Source organism: Loa loa (genome assembly GCF_000183805.2).
Source record: "Loa loa unplaced genomic scaffold supercont3.11, whole genome shotgun sequence".
Classification (NCBI taxonomy): Eukaryota; Metazoa; Nematoda; class Chromadorea; order Rhabditida; family Onchocercidae; genus Loa; species Loa loa.
The window spans coordinates 292,261-311,896 of NW_018108191.1; the positions used below are offsets into that span (position 1 = coordinate 292,261).

The 19,636-nt window shown below is 34.5% G+C and overlaps 5 protein-coding genes across 6 annotated transcripts in view; 1 reads left to right on the forward strand and 4 right to left on the reverse strand.

The window, feature by feature from the left end:
• Window positions 1–3,037: 3,037 nt before the first annotated feature.
• LOAG_01114 (hypothetical protein) lies at window positions 3,038–3,463 on the reverse strand (the record flags this gene model as incomplete). Its single annotated transcript, XM_003136654.1, has 2 exons — window positions 3,038–3,148; window positions 3,383–3,463. The coding sequence occupies 2 exons, from the start codon at window positions 3,461–3,463 to the stop codon at window positions 3,038–3,040; spliced, it is 192 nt and encodes a 63-aa protein (XP_003136702.1).
• Window positions 3,464–4,542: 1,079 nt separating this feature from the next.
• Window positions 4,543–6,420, forward strand: LOAG_01115 (selenoprotein). Its single transcript, XM_020445649.1, has 5 exons — window positions 4,543–4,622; window positions 4,850–4,929; window positions 5,439–5,618; window positions 5,770–5,833; window positions 6,000–6,420. The coding sequence occupies exons 2-5, from the start codon at window positions 4,873–4,875 to the stop codon at window positions 6,179–6,181; spliced, it is 483 nt and encodes a 160-aa protein (XP_020303914.1). The 5' UTR covers window positions 4,543–4,622; window positions 4,850–4,872; the 3' UTR covers window positions 6,182–6,420.
• LOAG_01116 lies at window positions 6,397–11,278 on the reverse strand. Of its 2 annotated transcripts, XM_020445650.1 has the most exons (14): window positions 11,077–11,278; window positions 10,806–10,959; window positions 10,586–10,701; window positions 10,420–10,489; window positions 9,838–9,944; window positions 9,671–9,751; window positions 9,368–9,554; window positions 8,695–8,829; window positions 8,509–8,620; window positions 8,064–8,195; window positions 7,784–7,917; window positions 7,591–7,659; window positions 7,303–7,448; window positions 6,397–6,534 (listed from the first exon to the last, which is right to left on the reverse strand). In XM_020445650.1, exons 1-13 carry the CDS (start codon window positions 11,211–11,213, stop codon window positions 7,344–7,346), a joined length of 1,539 nt encoding a protein of 512 aa, XP_020303915.1. In that variant the 5' UTR covers window positions 11,214–11,278; the 3' UTR covers window positions 6,397–6,534; window positions 7,303–7,343. The 2 variants fall into 2 exon arrangements, with proteins under 2 accessions (XP_020303915.1, XP_020307209.1); XM_020445651.1 differs by lacking the exons at window positions 10,806–10,959; window positions 11,077–11,278 and having other exon boundaries at window positions 10,586–10,738.
• A 1,057-nt stretch (window positions 11,279–12,335) lies between these two features.
• LOAG_01117 (vesicle trafficking protein SEC22b) lies at window positions 12,336–14,312 on the reverse strand. The gene is made up of 5 exons (XM_003136657.2): window positions 14,206–14,312; window positions 13,745–13,854; window positions 13,434–13,594; window positions 13,015–13,158; window positions 12,336–12,695 (listed from the first exon to the last, which is right to left on the reverse strand). Exons 1-5 carry the CDS (start codon window positions 14,278–14,280, stop codon window positions 12,541–12,543), a joined length of 645 nt encoding a protein of 214 aa, XP_003136705.2. The 5' UTR covers window positions 14,281–14,312; the 3' UTR covers window positions 12,336–12,540.
• Window positions 14,313–15,620: 1,308 nt separating this feature from the next.
• The window catches only part of LOAG_16646 (NFX1-type zinc finger-containing protein 1), a gene marked incomplete at its 3' end in the record, with an annotated part of 18,472 nt that continues 14,456 nt past the window's right edge, over window positions 15,621–19,636 (reverse strand). The window contains exons 31-41 of the mRNA XM_020449293.1: window positions 18,813–19,029; window positions 18,280–18,434; window positions 17,868–18,054; window positions 17,576–17,652; window positions 17,280–17,417; window positions 16,964–17,077; window positions 16,760–16,863; window positions 16,514–16,649; window positions 16,305–16,418; window positions 15,908–16,037; window positions 15,621–15,715 (exon numbers count right to left, since the gene is read on the reverse strand). Coding sequence (XP_020307210.1) covers window positions 15,621–15,715; window positions 15,908–16,037; window positions 16,305–16,418; window positions 16,514–16,649; window positions 16,760–16,863; window positions 16,964–17,077; window positions 17,280–17,417; window positions 17,576–17,652; window positions 17,868–18,054; window positions 18,280–18,434; window positions 18,813–19,029 — 1,467 coding nt within the window. The remainder of the gene's footprint in view (window positions 15,716–15,907; window positions 16,038–16,304; window positions 16,419–16,513; window positions 16,650–16,759; window positions 16,864–16,963; window positions 17,078–17,279; window positions 17,418–17,575; window positions 17,653–17,867; window positions 18,055–18,279; window positions 18,435–18,812; window positions 19,030–19,636) is intronic.

Here is a 19,636-nt window from a genome sequence, read left to right on the forward strand (position 1 = left end):
ATGATTCACTGGAAGGGTTAAGTTTTAAAATCTAAGCTGGAAATATTGGCGATCTGCGCAGATGGTAGGTACACTTATAACTTGTTATAACATTGATTTTCATTTAATTTTTCCATTTTTGTTCAATTGAAATATATTCAACTAATATCGAAAGAGAGATGCGAAATCGATGATACGATTTCAATAATTCAAGCTAGAAATTGATTGTCAACCGGTACTTTTCTGGATAATATGAGCAAGAAAGAGAACAAAAATGACAAGAAGTGTGATAAATTGAAATAAAAGAAGACATATTAAAAACGACCATTTTACAAATAAGAATGAGTGCAGTAAAACGGTGTCAGTAGTAGTACATGACGTGATGGATGAAGACTGACACTCTCTAGAAAAGGGGTATCAAATTGGTGCCAAGAACGATGTCAACCTTTTCTTTACAGTTTAACATCAGAGGGCGCACTTACACACACATACACACACACACACACACATACACACACACACGCACACATCAAATACCACAGAATTTCGCAAGTTACACGCCAATCTTTTCATGCTAGGCAGTTTTTTTATCTTTGTGAAGGAAAATAGTCGAATAAAAAAGTATTGCGAGAAATTTCTTGCGTCAAAAAAAACAGAATGTAAATTGATAGAAATGCGACAACTTTCGAAACTGCGAAAAAGATTGTTTTGAAGTATTCATTGACCTATTTTATCATTTTTGTGTAAATGCTTGAAAATGCGAATTTTTTACTTCATCTGTCTCGATGTGTTCTGACTCCTTACATCGTGATTCGTTTTCTGTGGCATTGAAAACTTTAAGATTTTCAAAGCTTCAAAACGATGGAATTCGAATGAACAAAAAAGAGTATCAAATTCAAATAAACTAATAGCACAAATAATTTCAAAAGAACAGAAAACTATGCGATCAACGTCTCATAACTCATTGGAAGATTTATTCCAACAGAAAAAGTGTAAATCAAACATTTCTTACCTTATACCTTGCCTCTCGATCATCTAAATACAAAATTCAGCATCTCGAGCAAGCAAACAGTAATTGCGTCCTTTCTTCTGCCTTATTTTTTCTTCTTCAATTTCTTTTTCCAGAACACTAAACACTTCAACAATTTTCGACACATCACTGATTGATTTCTATAAATTCCTGCAAGTTGAGTGGTTAAAATACATTTCAAAGAATTTAGAACTCAAGGACCTGAAAGTGAGTCATAAGGATAGGTTGAATACCTCAAATCTCCTCACTCATGACCCTTCTAATAAATAGGCCACAACGTCTCTGGAAATTGGATATACCACATAAATTTATGTCATCAAATAAAAACGATTCAACATTTAGATTCCTCCCAAAAATTTCTAGTAAAATGTACATTAAATACGGAAGCTTTAGACGTATAACCTAAAAATGTGCATAATTTAAATTGGAAAAAATTAAAAATTACCCGTGTTTTTCATTTCCTCTTCTAAATCCAAGACAATTACTGCGCCATCACTTAATCTACATGCTACCGTCATGATTAATTTGTGGTAATAACCGGTTCACAATCTCGAATCGCTTCATCTAGAACCACTTCAGATAACTTACAGACTATTCTTATGCTCTCTATTTCATTACCATCGAGCATTTAAAACGCTCACTTGCTTGACAAAAACTTGTTTCTAAATATTGCGGTCATTTTCTTCTTAAAGACATTCAAAAAAACTGTCAAGAGATGATGCTAATAGACGACATTAATGAGAAAATTCCGAAAATTGGATTACCAGAAGAAAAGATATACTTCAATGAAATAAAAGTATAAGTTCGTTATTTTTAGTATAATTCTTGCGATTTTCTGAGCCACACGAATTTTATGAGACTTGAAGAAACTCGGGATTTGGGAATTACTCCGGAAGTCTTTTTCTGATTGATGAAGTACAATCCAACTGAAAGACAAAATTTTCATGGATATAACAAAGACAGTAAACTATGCAAATGTTTTGAAAAATATCCACATTTCCACACTCTCATGTGTAATGTATTCGTAGTTATGCTCCAATGATTTTTGTCATTTTTACAGCAAGAACTTCTGAACTGTACAGTTTCTCCGAGATTGTGGAGATATACACAAATCGATCGCTGTAAATGTATCAGCAACATCATCATTTCGAAGCAGTAATAGAAGAGATAGTGGAAGTTATAGGAAGGTTGATAACAGAAACAATAGGATTTCAAATGCTGTCATGATGGGATAAAAAAAAGAACAATGAGTTACTTTTATCTCTCTTTTTACTGTAAAAGTGATTTTCCTGCGAAATCGTAATTTTTTCGCAGAATCCGCGGGTCCATATTTTTCAGTTGTTACTACACGAATTTCATGATAGTTAATTTTCTTGATCTAATTTTCTTCACTTTGTTTTGGGTATTTTTATCCTCTTTGATCAAGTTCTAGTTTGTAAAATTTAACTCATAGATTAAAATGCTTTGTCATCATCTTTGTAATTCATTTTATATTTATCACTTTACCTATTATGTTCTTGGTATTCTTACCTTTTTTATCGAGTAGCAAACTTGATTTTTTAAATTATATTTAGGAATTGAACTCGTAATGGATAGTTCATCCTTTATGTTTTTTATTTAATTTAAGAAGTTCTTGTTTTTCTCAAAATATTGATGAATGAAGATCTTTATATATTTATTCTAAGCACTTCTATTTTGCGCAAGAATAGACAGAAAGTTTTGACAGAAACAAGAAATATTGATAGGAATTCCAAAGAAAGATGAAAACACGAACAAGACAAAGAGTACGCCTCCAATTAATGTAATTAAAAAAGTATAGGTTGAAACCATAAGTAACATTTTTTATGCTTTCCTTGCTTCTAAATACACTTTTTTTTTAATAGAAATATACAGAGCTTTCAGACAACTTCCTATTGTTGATCTTTGCGTCCGAGGAAATGATACTGCCAGAAAACTTCTGTTCTCTACTAACCTGCACCACAGAAAGACTGTCATCATCCACACATCACCGTAGGCAAGTCCAACAGATCAACTCAGGACAGCATCAGTTCCATTCAACTGGCAGGGATCATCAATATTGAGACCATGTTGCTGAGGACACAGATGCTGGGCAGGCCGAGATGGAAGATCATCATCTTCCTAACATTGTGCTCTAAGATGAACTCCCCATTAACTGCCACAACAGAAGAGCCTAAAAGAGTAGATACAAAGACTCCCAGAAAGAATATATCAGTTTTGGTCATACAGACTACCATCAGTGGTCTATTCTGGCTTTGAATCGGGAAATATAGAGACATATCCAAAAACGTTGCTGCTTCCTTTGAGAATGCACGTAGAATCAGTCTCAAGGAGAAAAGACAGCGCAAAATAAACCATGCCTTGCCAATACCGCCAAAGGAGGTTTTCGGCTATGGCTTTTGCAACTGCAAATCCTGCATGGGTCTTTTCAGCCATCAGCGCGTTTGCAGAAGCGTGAGTAAAGCCCTTCTCAAATCTTCGTTTGCGAAGCCTAGCCAAGAAATATTATCTTGAGTATTCGGTGACCGGAGTAGCAATTAATTTCATCCTCCTTCATTATTACGCTATAATGTGACCATGAGTAGATAAGGATTAAAATCTGCGGCAAGGAGTTTCGAGTAAGCCGAAAAAGGATTCCGTTTCAATGTTGGCCCGTTATTTATGACCAGAATTATTCAACTTGATCAGTATGAGATGATTTTATATTAACGGTACAATTATGCGATGAGAAACAACCGATCATCACTTGATCTGTCGATTTCAAGGTTTAAGGGAACGAGTAGATAACTTGGAAATGATCTTTACCTGAACGAGTTTATTTAGTTCAGTACCTACCATAGAAAAAAAGGTATAAGAGTCTTGGATAATTCGGCTAGAAAGCAAAGTTAAAACGATGTATGGGTTTGAGAGTAGCATTATAAACCGCTGATACAGCACGGTTCTCTTTTTTGCTTCATAAAACAAAGCCTCATTGGTTTCTTTTTCACCTTGAAGCGGTTAAAGGAACTCAGTAGTATCAGTAAGATCTGAACTGTTCCTCTATTCAGTTTTTCAGGTGACATTAATAATCTGTGTAGTGGTCCTACAGCGTCATCTAACACTTTTACCTTCATCTGAAACATCTAGAAGCATAGACTTTATCCGTTTTCAAGGTCTTATATAAAGTCAGTGACAGAGAAAGACCTTTACTGAGTGCGACGAAAGCACTTCCTTACGAGTACCGAGGATGGCTCGCAGTTTTCTTTGTTGAGGGAGACCAGGGATCAAACACTTCTGATCGTCAAAAACACTTGTGATCGACAAGTCTTTTGAAGATTTGTGTTTCGAATGGCAGCAAACAGAGATCGAATGTTTATTATAGATAACTGGAGAACTACAAGGACAACCACATGTGGCTTTCATTCCCTCCGCCAACAGTATACCCACCTCTACATCTCATCCATCTCCATGACAACATAACCCATACTCTAAATCTAAATATTTTTTAAATGTGTGAGACGACAATTTGCATAGCAGCGGTATTTAAGTATGTGCGAGACTCTTGACAGTAATTCCAGGGCTTCTGGTGGTAACGAGGAGGAGACGAGAATTCGGGGTAGGAGTTGCTGGTAGATTGTTAGTCACTTGTAGGACAAGTAATCTTAAGAGGTAACAGGAATTAGTTGAACAGCGTATGAAGTAGATCTCGCCTCGACCTCACTTTGTAGTCACATCTCGAGAACTCTTCTCAGCTGAAATGAATGCTTCTTGCCATTCCTCAACAAAATATTTATTAATAATCAGAAAAAAATGCTAATTTCTTTGCCTGGATTGTTTTTTCAGATTAAGGCAGTGAATGCGCTGTGATGACATGTCCAGGTGCTTTCTCTGGTCGTTCTGTTTATCAGTTACAGCTTTTCTTGGTAAGTCCTCTTATGAGAATATATGGACATTCATGCATTCAAAACTACTTCGAATGTAATGGTTGGAATTGATCCATATTTCATCGTGAGATGTTGATAGTGTCCCTGTAGAACCATGGTATCAACATTGGAGGATCGTCAATTTAAATTATTTTGTCAGTCCTAACAGTCTTTTACAGATTATGTTACTTAATTATGGCTTGCTGTTCGTACTTATCCAGCATCTGATCACAGATACTGGGTAATTACGAAACCTTTCGATCTTATGGAAATTCATGCAGCATACTGAGAGTGAGGGTGATATCGTTGGTGCTTTTGATGATGTTAATTAATTGTTAGCCATTTACATTCGTGTCGCAGTAGTTCATTTTATTCCATTCACCCGTTTTTTCTCTCTATTTCATAAGTCAAATTTTCTTTTCGAAAAATATTGCTGCAATTACAGATTGAAAGAATAATAAAGCATTTTTTTTCATTTTTTAGGCGTGTATTTGCATAGTTGATTATAGATTGTGGTACTTCAGTTCGTTTATAGTGAATTAAATCGCCAAGTATGTCAGAAACGTGGATTCAACAGCGAATCATTGCAGTGTTCAAGTTGTGCAGAACTGCCACAATTCCATCTAAGTGAACTTGTTGCTGACTGTAATGCATGTTGTAGGAAAGATTATGTGGAAACGAAACAAGAAGTAAAAAAATTTCATTTGGTTAACTCCACAGTAAATTTTGCTTTATAAGAAATCATCAACTGAAAACTAGAAAGTTTTTTCTGTTAATAAGAATACAAGTTGGTGTTGTTATTCATTATCTTAATGTTCATGAAGCTTGAAATTATTTTAGAAATATCCACGAGCTCAAATCGAAATTTGTGAATGTAACTTAGGACGATTCCCACAGGCGGAAGGTTAGTCGGTTTCGCGTTAACTGAATAATCTGAACGGCTTGCTTTTGAGGGATGGCTGCTCGCTGACACACTAACATTTTATTGTAGTAGAGCATATTATTAAGATATGAATGGCTGCATTCACTAAAATGCCTGATATATAACCAATATGTGTGACGAATTTCAGCATTCGTCAAGTCCAATATGGTAAAGAAGTGGGGGACTTGTGTGAAAGTTCATCACGTTCGAGGAACATTGCCGACAATTAAACTATTGGATGCGCAAGGAGAAGTGCAAAAGACCATGAATATCGAAAAATGGGATACCGACACAATTACGGAATTTCTGAATACATGGCTGGAGTGCTAGTAATCCACCGCTTCAGTTCCTTTATAGATGTTCACGAACTCTATTTGCTTTTATGATAACGGTTTGATTACGCTCCAAGAATTTGTCTTAGGTTTACTGAGCTTCTCTTAGATTTTACCATGCTTTTATTTGCTTTTTGTGTACGTAACGATCAACAACAGAATCAGATCAAATCAATTCAAAAAGCAATAAACACTTGAGTTTATTAACGTGCCAATACACGCAATAAATGTCTGAATACTTTTTCTTGAATTGCGTCCTTTATAGCATAAATAATGATTTAGATGCCCCAAAATTGAAAAATCCTTGTTTGCTTCATTTTTTTTCAAATACATTGCGTCAGATTTAAACCTCTGAAAATAAAGGGAATGTTTTATTTTTACTCAGTTTCATTTCTCTTATATGTCCTACCATTTTAGTTTTAGCTTTTTTGCTAAATGCGAAATCTAATATTACACATTTTCCATTTTCAAGAAACAGCTGTCGAAACCTGCTCTAGTATTTCATACTATATCATGGAATAAAAAGCATAAAAGGCTCCCCAACGGCACATTTTTAATTCGAGAAAAATGACCGTTGAAAGGTCTTAGAAAACTTCTGAGGACAATGAGGAGACTTCTTCACATTATGGTTTTTATGAATATTTGCATAGCAAAAATTAATTTATTTGATGGTCTCCGGTTAAAGTCTTTTATATTCTCAAATCTTTTATGTTCTAAAATGATCTCGTCCTGTCAGCCACCGCGTCACGTCTTATCACCATTAGTGTGGTCCTTGAGCGACTCTAAGCTATCAATCCTTCCACGAACACTGCGGAGGAACTGATAATTTGAAATGCGTTATCTACGAACATTCCGTTTATAGTTTCTAATCAAATTCAAAGCAAACAGGTTTCCTAATTTCATATATACTTTTAGATCCACGAGAGGGAATTGCACTTCCTTCAACCAATAAACTGATAACCAAATTGAACAATCTAATCTTAAAGATATTCACCATTTGTAAGGAGATCTTCAATAAAAACGGGAGAATTTCAGTGTGGAACTAGAAGAATTTATGATGATTAGTTCCGATAACATGAACAGTTCGTAAGCTTTTAAATCCAAGTATTAATATTAAACCTCCTTAGCGTTAACAAGCTTATCTACGGGTTCATTTACGCTCATGTTGTTTCAGGTTTCGTACCATTACGCATTGTGACCAGCTCCTCCGCACTTGTTGGATGGATGGCTACTGTATCATCAAAATCCTTCTTCGTCGCGCCCATCTAAATAAAAATCCTTTGAATTTCAATTTAATTCTTCTACGACGACAAACTTGCAGAATTATGATCTAACACACTGAGAAAGTAAAGATATGTTAATTATTTCTGTTACTTACTTTCAACAGTTATGCAAAATATAACTCACCTTAACAGCAACAGCAAAACCTTGCAGCATTTCGTCACATCCCTCGCCAAGCATGTGTAAACCCACAACCTATAAATAGATTTACAAGTCCTTTGGAGTTTCATTTCGAAGCTCGGAAATGAATATTTGAAAAAAAGAGATTTCTAAAGGTGATATAATCCCAGCCTCACCCAAAAGATACATTTACATTTACCTGTTCGTTTTTACCAGCGCAAATCAGTTTCATCACTGTTGGTTCTTTGTGCTGAGTAACAGCATGATACATGGGATTGAACTTCGTTTTATAAATTTTAAGACTATTTTTCCCAAATTGATCGACAGCATGCGCTAAAATAAAAATCTGAGAATTATACAAACTAAATAAAAGTTTCTAGAAGATGGAAATAAATGAAAGTGAAGCAAAAGAACGCTGTACAAAATTGCGGCAATTTTTGTTTCATAGGTTGGAAATAAAAAGTAATAACAGCTTTCACCTTCTGTAAGCCCAACAGTTGCTAGCGGTGGATGACTAAACACAACGCTCGGAATGTTTTCGTAATCCAAACGACTGTTTATTTCGTTGTTAAACAGTCTGTGGGCAAGACACCGACCAGCGGCAATTGCGACTGAAGGCTTCATTAAAATTATTGACTAGTATGAACTTGAAAAAAAATAAAGCATCTATTTTTCAAATTGAATGTCTCCTCAAAACTAATTGTAAATAATCCTTCAAACCTTCTCGGACCACGAGTTGTAGTGTTCTGGGGGAAGAAAAGGTTGAGAAACATTCGTCATTATTAATAAGACAAAAACTTTTTAATACTTCGGAGCTTTTACTTCTCATTGCAGTATAATGGAATGTGAAACAAAGCCGGATATATGCATATACATTATTTTTCAAGTGATGATCACTAAAGTTAAAATAACTCAGCAAACGACCTGGTGTCAATAGTGCTTTTCCACAGCAATCTCCTACTGCGTAAACATTTTTGGTCGATGTGTTCTGATATTCATCCACAATTACATTGCCGATTTGATCAGTTTCCACACCCTGTAAAATCTCCTTTCTAAGAATCCCATTTTGCAACAGCCTATAACAAAATTTTTTGAAATAAAATTACACACCACATAGTCCAGATTTAAACCACGCGTTGCAGGAAGGCGGCCAATTGCCCAGATTAAACTGTTTACTTCATTAATGGTACCATTAGTTGTATGCACGGTAAGTAATCCATCAGGTTTCCTTTCCACTGACTTCACCTGGAACGGTGCATACTATAAACAGGATTTTATGGATGCACCATTGATGATATATTACAAAGGGTCCTACAAAACCTAAAGCACAATGGTAAGCACAAAAAGCGCTACTGTTAAATTGATGAATAAACCATCCACCATTCTAACAAAAGACTCTCTTAGATGTAGTGCTCAGGTTAGTTCATTTGATTTCATATACATTGCACACCGAAGAAAATCATTCCCATATTTATCATTAACTCATTTTACAGCTATATGACTATATTAGGACACTAAATTTAAGAGAGTCTTTTGTTAGAGTAGTGAGCCATTAATTTAACACTAGCATTTTTTGTGTATACAGTCATGGTTCTTTAGGGCCAGTATTAGTTCACCTGTGGAATACTTCTGAAACATATTAAACATCCTATGGGTGTTATCCAGTTCTTTTTCACAATGCAAAATAAAAAATTTCTATAACAAATATAATTTCTATAACATACTAACTAATGAATACATTGTTATTTAGAATATGAATCGAATATGATAAAAAAAAGTTTACTTCCGTATTTTTGTGAAGATTCGTTGGCCCTCTATCAATGGATTCCGTTAAACACTCAGATAGTGTGTGGTCGAAATTCCACAAAACCCTTGGTTTTCGTACTAACAAATGAACATCAGATCCCAACGCCGCCAGCACGGATGATAATTCGACTGCTATATAACCGCCTCCCACTACTACCGCACGTCTAGGATAAAATTTCTGTAAGGCCGAAAATAATTATGTCGGTAACAACACACAACAAAGAATAAGTCTTCGTCTTCACAATGAAGTGAGGGAAAAAAAACATCTTCAAAAACTCACTTGGGTAAAATATCAAGACGGAAGAAACCATCACTATCGATACCGTATTCTGCTCCAGGCACGTTAGGCCTCTTTGGATACCTGTGATCATACAGTAGAAAAATTATGATATTTCTCACCAAAGTTATAGTTCCCAATTCCAGGAAAAATATTTAACACGCGCTCACCCTCCGACTGCTATTAGTATGTGCTTTCCGAAATACTTTTTGCCATTAACGTCAACAACACCATCTTCGGTAAACGATCCTTTTCCTCGAATCAGTTCAACCTGTGACTAAAATAAATATACAATTAAAAAATAAAGATGAAAATGAATAATGAAAATCATTGTAATGGAGCAAGTGGAACTTGATAATGGTTGTATTAAACATAATGAAATACTGTTTGTTGAAAATTAATAATAACTCAATCCAGCATTCTGTGTTGTAAAAGTTGTATAACAATGTGAACTGGATAGCATAATTTCATTTCTAATCTTTATGCATAACATCCAGTCTTTATGTTAGCTTTATTAGTAAAGTACATGTAGATAAAATAAATGAGTCATATGTATAATACATGAAAGAAAATGATTGAATGCAGGAGGTTTCAACATATAAACTGAGATCTTCAGTTTTGAATCAGCAGGATAACCAAAGCACTGAATAGAAAGCGCCACTAAAAGGGTGCAATCGCAGCGATACAACTCTATTTCGACATTGAATTGCTCTTTATTGATTGATGGGAAAAAATGAAAAGGAAAGACTAACATTGGATAAGTTTGATTCGTATATTCTATTTAAACGTTTGACGTATGCATCACGGCTATCCTTCATTTTTCTAAACGAAATTACAATAGATAATTTTAATTTAAAAAACGTATCGGGAGTGAAAAAGCAAAAGCCTACTTGAACACAAATAGGAAATTAACCCTACTTCCAATTGAATCCATTCAGTGTCACATCAAAACCATAATCGGAATGATTGGAGATTATTTCTGCATGGCGAGAACAGTTGTACATAACTTTCTTCGGAACACATCCCTTATTTACCTGTGAACACAAAAAATCCCAGAAAAAACACGACTTTAACTTAATTCTTCCTTCTAAACAAGTGATGTGAAAAAAATCCCCCCATGAAATTAGACAAAACTAACGCATGTACCACCGAGATGCGCTTCCTCAATTAATCCCACAGATGCTTTGAATTCAGCAGCGCGACGAGCACTCGCGATACCTCCGGAACCACCACCAATTACCAGATAGTCGTATGTTTTTATTGAATCACTATCAGTCATAGCGCGTCTGTTACTGCAATGGGGTAAACGGATAACACTAAATGACTTTGGCTGGCACTGTATCATGCAAGTTAACACGCACTAACACCTAATTCGTATATAGAACAGTCTTACTTCAAAAGTTCCTTACGGTATATTGTGAAATCTCTTGCAATTCAAAAAAACCGATATGTGCAACTTCGCCATGGCAACCGTTACAGAACCGGTCGAAAACAACCAGCAAGCAAACCGATGACGGTACTGATAAAAGAGAGGAGTGTAATTCATCGATCACTGTGAATTATACGCAGAGCAAAAGAACTGACTATGTCACCGAGAAATCGCTTCTGTAATGAGTCGATCGATATTTCTATCCCCACAAACATCGCAAAAATATCACAGATTAAGATATTCCACGAGTAAGAAATGCCTTTTAACTACGAAGGGTTCAATTTTTATCGAATATACAGCCTTCACTTCCAAAGCGCTTACTTAGATTATTTACAACTCAGAACTATTCGAACACGTTGATATGGCCATGTAATTCTAAGAAAATTCTCAAGTTAGGTTAATAGTTAGTTCTTAAATCATTTTCACGACATTGATTTTCCCAATTATCCTTTACAAATTCTCAAAATATCTCAGTTGCGCACTTAATTTGACAATAAACCATAAAAATAATGGGTTTGTATATAATGAAATAATAAAATAATGACTTTACAATACGAACCAGAACAACATTTACATATATATTTACACACACACACGCACACACACACACACACACACGGTCAAATTAAGATATCTTCCACTCTCTGTTTCGTACCTTTATAAATATCATCGTCAAACCAATCTGAGACACAAAGCCATTTTTATCAATGAAGAAATAAAAGAAATCAACGAAGAAAATAGCAATATATATATATATATGTATATATATATATATACATTTATTTATTTATTTATTTATTTATTTACTACATCCATATTATAAGTATTTTAATCCGCTTGCAAAATAAAGTCAACCTGGGTGAATACACGAAACACTTTATCAGTTTATCATATCATAAGTGAACAAAAAACAAAACATGAACCAATCATTACCGAAACAAATCTGAAAAAGTGAAAGAGTGGTATTAACAAAGAAGAACTAGCATGTTTTGGAACAAATCGTTTAAGGAAGTTCACTAGTTTCTAGTGAATTCAGTTCAGACAGTACCAATTTGGCAGTTTATCTTGTCTACTTCTGTAAGTACCTGAACTTCAGTCCTTTCGAATGAATTAAAAAATTTAGAAAGGACAAAGTTCCTCAGTTAAAACGAGCCTCAAAAACCAGAACCTTAGAAAAATTTCAAATGTGTAATCATTGAAACGTATATTTAGTCCCCAAAATCAGTTTTCTATTCACCGTGCGTGTCGGACATCGTTAATTCAATTACTGAGGAATTCGATGAAACCCATCTGCATGAAAGATCGTAGAAAGTATCTTCATCTCGTGTTAATTATATTTCTTGCTAAGGACAATATGCAGAATATGAGCAAAAGAAAAGTAAATTAAAAGGAAAGGAGGAAATAACATTAACAAAGCGAATAAATAATAAAAGGCAATGAGTAGCTACCAGAATAAGTAACGAGCAACAAAACCGAAAAAACCTAGAAAGAAAATAAGCGCGGTTACCTTGAATAATGTACTCTTCCGATTAAGCAATCTCGCATCTTCTCGATACTTCTTACTGATATCCGACAAGTCATTTGCCCTTGTCTCCAAAACTGTTGAAAAATGTTACTTTATAAATTCGAAATAAATCGAAACTTTATAAAACAGATTTTAACTAAAACCAGATATTTAAGTTTAACTTATTCCAAAATTTCGGAACTATGGACCAAACTAAACTTTATTTACAGCATCATCGTCTAATTTACTTCAGCAAGTAAGAAATCAGTTTACTTATTCGCTATGCAAAAGATTATTGCATGCATTCATTATTTAGCAACATAATCAAAATGATAATATAATGCCACATAAATGTTTGGTTTATTCAGTTATTGTTAGAGCTGTAAACGAAACAAACAGCAACAAAAAACTTACTATTTAATGCTTCTCCGCGATGAATTACATCCTCAATATTTGAAACCATTATGCGCGTCACGTCTTGAAGCTCACTACTTACTGCAGATATTGCATGACGACTCCTGCCCACATACTTTCTTTTTGCTTGTTGTATGTAGTAATCTGCATGTTATTAGATGCAGATATAAGGAGCGGGAAAAATCATGTTTTTTCTTTTTTTTTTAAATTTTGAATAGCATCAACATCATTTTGGACATTGTTAGGGTATATCACAAGAAATTCGTGTACAACCGTTTGAATCACTGTCGTCTTAAGATCAACAAAAGCGCTATATTGAATTTCGAGACACAATATTTTACATTGGTAAACGGAAATATGCAAATCTGAGAGTTTGTGCACGAATATACACCAAAACTGAACTAAACTGGAAAACTAACCAAATTCAATGAAATGATATGGTCTAGTGACAGATGCTACGCGGGTGCCATTCTGACCAAGGAATTCATCGGTGACATCTTCCAAATATGCAAAGGCGGATTTTCGTGAAAAATTTTTGTCACAAAGACATAATGAGCAGACTGGTCTTTTGATCACGTAGCTGTAAAATAGCTTTAATAAAAATATTCAATATGATTTAATATCCAGGTTTGCAGGAGTTAAAATGAATCACTTTACTAGTTTCCATTAAGACTGTCACATCAACAAAGATAGTCAAGTTCTTACTAACGTTAAAAAGAAGAGAACTAACTGAAAATAATAAGGTCCACTCTCAAGAGTGTGTATAGTTGGACTGTTGTCATTCAGCTTCCGAAAAAGCATCTTTGCCTGATTAGTATATTTCACCATATTCTGATCCGGCTGAAAACGTTGCCTAAACTATCAACCAAAAAAGTATTTAGTATGCCATCTACTGACCCGCTCAAGCGAAATTTCAGACAGAAATTTGATGATAATATGTTGTAAAATATTTGAAAGGTGATTTTTCATTTTAAATTCGTTCCAAAGACGGCACCTCCTTATGCCACTGTTAATGCGCCCTGTATGTTCTTTAATCGCTAAGATTCCTAGTGCAGTACTCTTAATACTACTGCTATTATCTACGATAAAGAGACATTTCAGGGTGATTTTAAACCGTTTCCCTTTTCATAAGACTTCTTACTAATCAAAGTTAAGCCACATTTGAATGAACCAAACTTTAAGCGAACGAACTTCATCGCTGCCCTCAATTGAAGTAGCAAGAATCAGACCATCGGCCACACGTGCAATCAGCGTTAGCAGGACCATTATTACCTTGCAAATTACAACCCTGAAACTGGTTTATTCCGACATGACAAGGAGCAATACATATAATATAACACTTCCTGAACTCTTTCACGAAGATAACTTAAAAAACGTTCCCTTCCTCGCCTAATGAAATACCACCAATCTAAACACTTCACAAATACACTCCTAACTACACGTAATCCATGACAAGAATGCGTCTATTCCGCATGGCCAATGTGCAACAAGGTATCTCGACAACGGCACTGATCTGAACTGATGGTGTATGTCTGCATATCCAGACCTTGTTGTACTCCACTGAAAGTGTTGTAACAAATCCCTATAAGAAAGAGACTGGTCCAAGTCTACAGCCTACAGCTGCATGCGCGATTGATTCACTTATAAATCCTCACTTATACTGTTTCGTGAATACTACCCGCAACACATGTTTAAATAACTTACTAAATACCATTATGAATTAATTAATTACAACAGGAGGGTGAAGTATTCTGTACCCTCCTCATGTCAAAATGTTGTAAAATCATGAAACAGACAGGCGAATAGTTTTTCAAGAGAACAAACAATGTTTTATTGAACAATAATAAAACAGATGAATCCGTTTGAAAAGAAAAGAAGCACGTCACATTAATTCAACTACACATCCCTAAATTTGTAGTGTCATTCCCATGCTGACTCTTCATGCTTCCCTTCTCCGAATTTCAGTTCCTTGTTAATCTGGCATGTTCTTCGACGAATCCACACATCCTCTACTTCAGCTCACTTATATCGATCGTTAAGATATAAAATGTTTACTAACAGTAAACACCAATAACAAAAATGACATGAAAATCTGATAATAGAGGTTAAACGGATTAGATATTTGATTCAATCGCTGCAGATCACCTCTACAATGTTTTTGAGGAGAACTGCGGAATTTAATACAATATTATGATGAGTATGATAACAGTAAACAGCATTTAATATGATATTATGATGAATACAAGCGGATCCATCCATTTCTGTACATTTTATTAAATTTTTTACAGCGTTTAACGTTACTCTAAAAAAGTGGTGGGCGCAGATTTTTAATATGTTTAACATTTGAATCCATTATATGGGCGTCGATCCCACATAACGAACTCAAATTTTAAATATATTTAAAAAAATCAAGCACAGAATAATGAGAGAAGGTAAAATTTACAATAAATGGACATATACTTCAGGCATTCTAAGGCATCAACGACTTGCATTAGTATATACTACCTATATATTATGCGTGAATTTAGTTTCACAACAGCCTGCTTTCATGTAATTCCAAAATACAGATGTATTTTGCAGAAGTTAAATTAGCGACATGATCTACTTTAATAAGGAAAATTCAAACACTGCAAATCACTGCCCGGCATAGGTTGTATGTTCAAAACTTCATACAAATTACGACAATATTGTACAAATCGGGCTGAAAAAGACCAAGAAATTATCTATAACCTGAAATGGAAAACAAAGTAAATAATGCGGCACAAACAGCTACGCCCTCTTGATTAGAAATCAGTCAAGAACTGTTCTATCGTTGTTTCATCAATTTTAAAGTTCTAGTTTTACAATCCAGCAAATTCTTGGACGAAAGATACAATAAACAACGTAAACATACAAGAAGCTTTTTTCTGTTCCGTATCACTAGACCAGTTCAATGCCTTCACCGTTACTTCTAGCAAACCCTTGAGTTGACACATATTCAAATCTTTCATTTTTTTGATGCAGTCATTTGCGAGGCATCCAAGCTAGAAATTTTATACTGTCACTGTAAACAGGAAACAAGAATAGTCTCTAAACGTTATCTCCGTCTTCTACGCTGTATTGCATCTTTTCCTTATGCAGTCTTCCATATTGATCCCATGGCAGTCCCCTTACAGACTCATCTTTTTTTTATAGAAAAAAGTTGGACAAAGAAATGCAGAATTAAGACTTAAAGTAGGACAAGGAAGTGTAGAAATAAAATTGATGGAATAAAATAAAACAAAACTAATGGAATGAGAAATATAACGTACCATGTATTTAACAGAAATTTTTCGTAGCCCATTTGCTACCGGTATTTCTAACATCGATGGTGATTCCGTTTCCAATAATTTCACAAAAATTAATAACCTGAGAAGATCCATTTCCTCGAATAAATCAAATTGCTTTAAAAGTATAATTAATGAACAAAAACTTTAAAACTACTGGAGAAATAACTGACGAATGTAAATAAATGTATTACCAGCAAGGAGAAAACATTATCTGTTCCAAGTGAATCACGGAAAAGTATATACAAGTTGGAGTAGCGCTTCTTCGGAATAGAAGTGAATTTTTCGGTAATAATGTACGTAACTAACCGGCACATATCGGAAAGCATACTGTAAAGTAATGCTAGTAAACTGCAATGAAGGAACATATGCCATTATGTTGCTCACGAATCTAATAAACAAGCAAACTGTGCTGATGTATCCAAAAGGTGTCAACTTACTTTATCATTATCTGCCATTTCATGATACCTGAATGATTGTAGAACTCTGTGTTAAGCCTCGTTATAACTAGACGTAATATTTCGGCTACTTCTATTGTAGCATGCTAAAAAAAAGTATTAAAAATGAAATATTTGACCACAAAGACTGAATGAGGTTTTACATGCAGAAGTTAAAAAAAATCGGGTTATTAACAGTCATCATACGCTTTTTTTTTTCCTTATTCGCATGATTTTTGCTAAATCATCTTCAGCTTGTTTCAAAACATCACACTGCAAATTGATTAATAAGCCATCAGTTAACATTTTTGCGAACTTGATCTGAAATAAAAGTGTAAATTGAATATTTTGTAGGCTATTTCATAAAATGATGCTAGACAAAGGAACATGGACAACAGTTTTACCAATAAATCAAAAGGAATATATTACAGATTCAGAGGCTTTCCTTAAACTTTTCTCCTGTCCTTTTAAATAACCATCCGAACGTTAAAAAAAATCAAAATATGTAAAATGCAAAATATACCCTTTCATTGAAAATAGCTTGTTCTTTCAATTCTCTTGCATATCGAAAGCAACCATTGACAGGGAGTTTGCAACCACACTTTGGACATGTATACTGCTGCTTTCTTGATGTCTGTCCTCGTATATGGAGGTCGGCCTCCTTTAAACGGCATTTAGATATATGGTTAAACACTAATCAGAAAAAATAATAAAGCAAAAATTTCAAATTCTTTAAAAAATATCATATTAAGAAGTTTCTCTTTTCACACTTTTTTATATCTAAGATATTTTCCGATAAAGACAAATAGTAAAACTAACCTCAATACTAACAATACATTTACATCCTTGAAACTGCAGAACAGGAACATTTATTCCTTGGCATTCAACGCAAATATCTATAGAAATAAATTTTCTTGTTACTTTCTCGTCTACAAGCAAGTAACGAAATATAATACTGATAAAGTGGACATTCTGATGGTCACGGGGAATAATGAAAACAGTACACGTCAGAATACTCTGAAGTAGCTGAAAAAAAATCTACAATCCAAGAGAGCTGAATCCTCAACTCTACACATAATCATTTTTGACATTACCGCTAAAAAGATGTCACCTGGACAAATTTCGCCACATGGACTGAGACAAGTATGCCCACAATCAAGCTTTTTGTCACACGAAAAACTGCACGGGCTAATGCTGCATACTTGCCAGCATTGCATTTGACATTCTTGATGTTTGCAGCTATTCATGCAACGCTGCACGCAAAAGCTGCACAAATCAGCACATCGAGTTCTTTGTTCCTGTAATAGGTTGATAACAATACAATTTTTTTTAATTTAAAATTCGTGTTACAATAATCCCTTCATGAAAGAGAAACAAGAACATGCTACATAATTCAGTAATACAATGTAAGTGACTGAAATTTAAAAGAAAAATTGTAAACAAATTGTAAACAATTGTAAACAAAAAAAATTGCAAACAGAAAAATTGTAAACAAAATGAGTGAATAACGGAATATTTCGCACCGCAAGTATATCAAGTTGTTGACCGCAGTGTGAATGTCCGCACTGATTTGAACAAAAAGCAATGCAAGGCTCGCAAGGTGTTCCACATGTACGCAAACAATCGTGACCACAAGAAAGTCGTTTACCACAAATTGAAGGACAACTAGCACACCCTTCTGTGAATGGATTAATTTAGTATGATTCCTTATTCTTAATTGTCTTTCTACTGTGCTCGTTGTCTGAATACAGGGAAAGAAAAATTTCATTCTGCCCGAAGGTAAAACTCAGCGTAATATGGTAATTCAGGACTAAGGACATTATTCTTCATCAGATAGCTAACACCATCAAATCAACTTATGATCTGCATCGAATAATTAAGGGATCATCCAATAACCGAATTATAAAGCAATGAAATCGTAGGAGATTATTTATATGAAGAAGGAAAATGGGAAGGATTTTGATATTTAAATTATAAAAAAGTTAATGAAAGTGATTATTCCATAGCAGGAATTAAAATGAACTGACTTGAAATTAGTTTCAAAACAATAACTGACCCAGTGTGCAGTTTCCACAGAGCGATTGACAGCGATGACCACAAGGTAGAATTTTTTCACATTTTTCACCGCAACGCGCATTTTTGTAGTTTTGACATGGTACTATCCAGCGATGACTACACGTAGTAAATGTTTTCTCTACTTCCACTACACATTTTATTTTTTGTTTTTCAGAACAAGTAGCTGCAACGGTATGTCCACAATTCAGTAAAACATTCTGAAAAAAAAAAACCGAAATATCAAAACATCTCGAACAATCATCATAATAATATTGTTTATCCATCGAGCAGTCTCGAAGGGAATTGCTCGAAGATGACTTATTGTAATCTGGATCTTACAGAGGTTTTTCATTGTACTAGAAGCCGGAGTATTGGTGAAAGTCAGTTTGGTAAGAAGTAACATCATTACTAATTTGCCAACTTAATGCATATCATAATTCATAGCTTCCATACGACGATGTAATCGAACGTAAAACAAAAGAAAGACATAAAACATCTCGAAAAAACTAAGTGTAACAACTAGAGGTTTTTTTTTCTTTTTTTATAACAACTACGAGGGTCAGCAGTGGTAGTATCAACAAACGATCAAAGTAAACTGACATATGAGCACTTGCACGACTCGCTGCATTTTTTCGTACACCGATGGCCACATGGCAATTCTTTCAGACATTTCTCTTGGCACACTGTTTCCTCGAATAGATAACAAACAACGCTAGTTGCATGACCGCATGGGAAAGTCTTGTTCTCAAAAGACTGACAAGTACCGCAAGACTAAAACGATTTCAACAACTTGCTTGGTGTTTCAATTAATTCATAATTAAAAAC

Bases quoted from the DNA above. Each gene is read 5' to 3' on its own strand.
- LOAG_01115 (XM_020445649.1), top strand. From the start codon at position 4,873: ATGACATGTCCAGGTGCTTTCTCTGGTCGTTCTGTTTATCAGTTACAG. The intron at 4,930-5,438 runs GTAAGTCCTCTT...AGTTGATTATAG, and splicing joins ATCAGTTACAGCTTTTCTTG to ATTGTGGTACTTCAGTTCGT. The intron at 5,834-5,999 runs GTTAGTCGGTTT...GACGAATTTCAG, and splicing joins ACGATTCCCACAGGCGGAAG to CATTCGTCAAGTCCAATATG.
- LOAG_01116 (XM_020445650.1), bottom strand. From the start codon at position 11,213: ATGAATTACACTCCTCTCTTTTATCAGTACCGTCATCGGTTTGCTTGC. The intron at 8,196-8,508 runs GTCGTTTGCTGA...TGAAGCCTTCAG, and splicing joins AAAAGCACTATTGACACCAG to TCGCAATTGCCGCTGGTCGG. The intron at 7,449-7,590 runs GTGAGTTATATT...ATTTTTATTTAG, and splicing joins GTTTTGCTGTTGCTGTTAAG to ATGGGCGCGACGAAGAAGGA.
- LOAG_01117 (XM_003136657.2), bottom strand. From the start codon at position 14,280: ATGGTCCTGCTAACGCTGATTGCACGTGTGGCCGATGGTCTGATTCTT. The intron at 13,855-14,205 runs GTTCGTTCGCTT...CAACGTTTTCAG, and splicing joins CAATTGAGGGCAGCGATGAA to CCGGATCAGAATATGGTGAA. The intron at 12,696-13,014 runs GTAAGTTTTTTG...ATTTTTCAACAG, and splicing joins TCGCGGAGAAGCATTAAATA to TTTTGGAGACAAGGGCAAAT.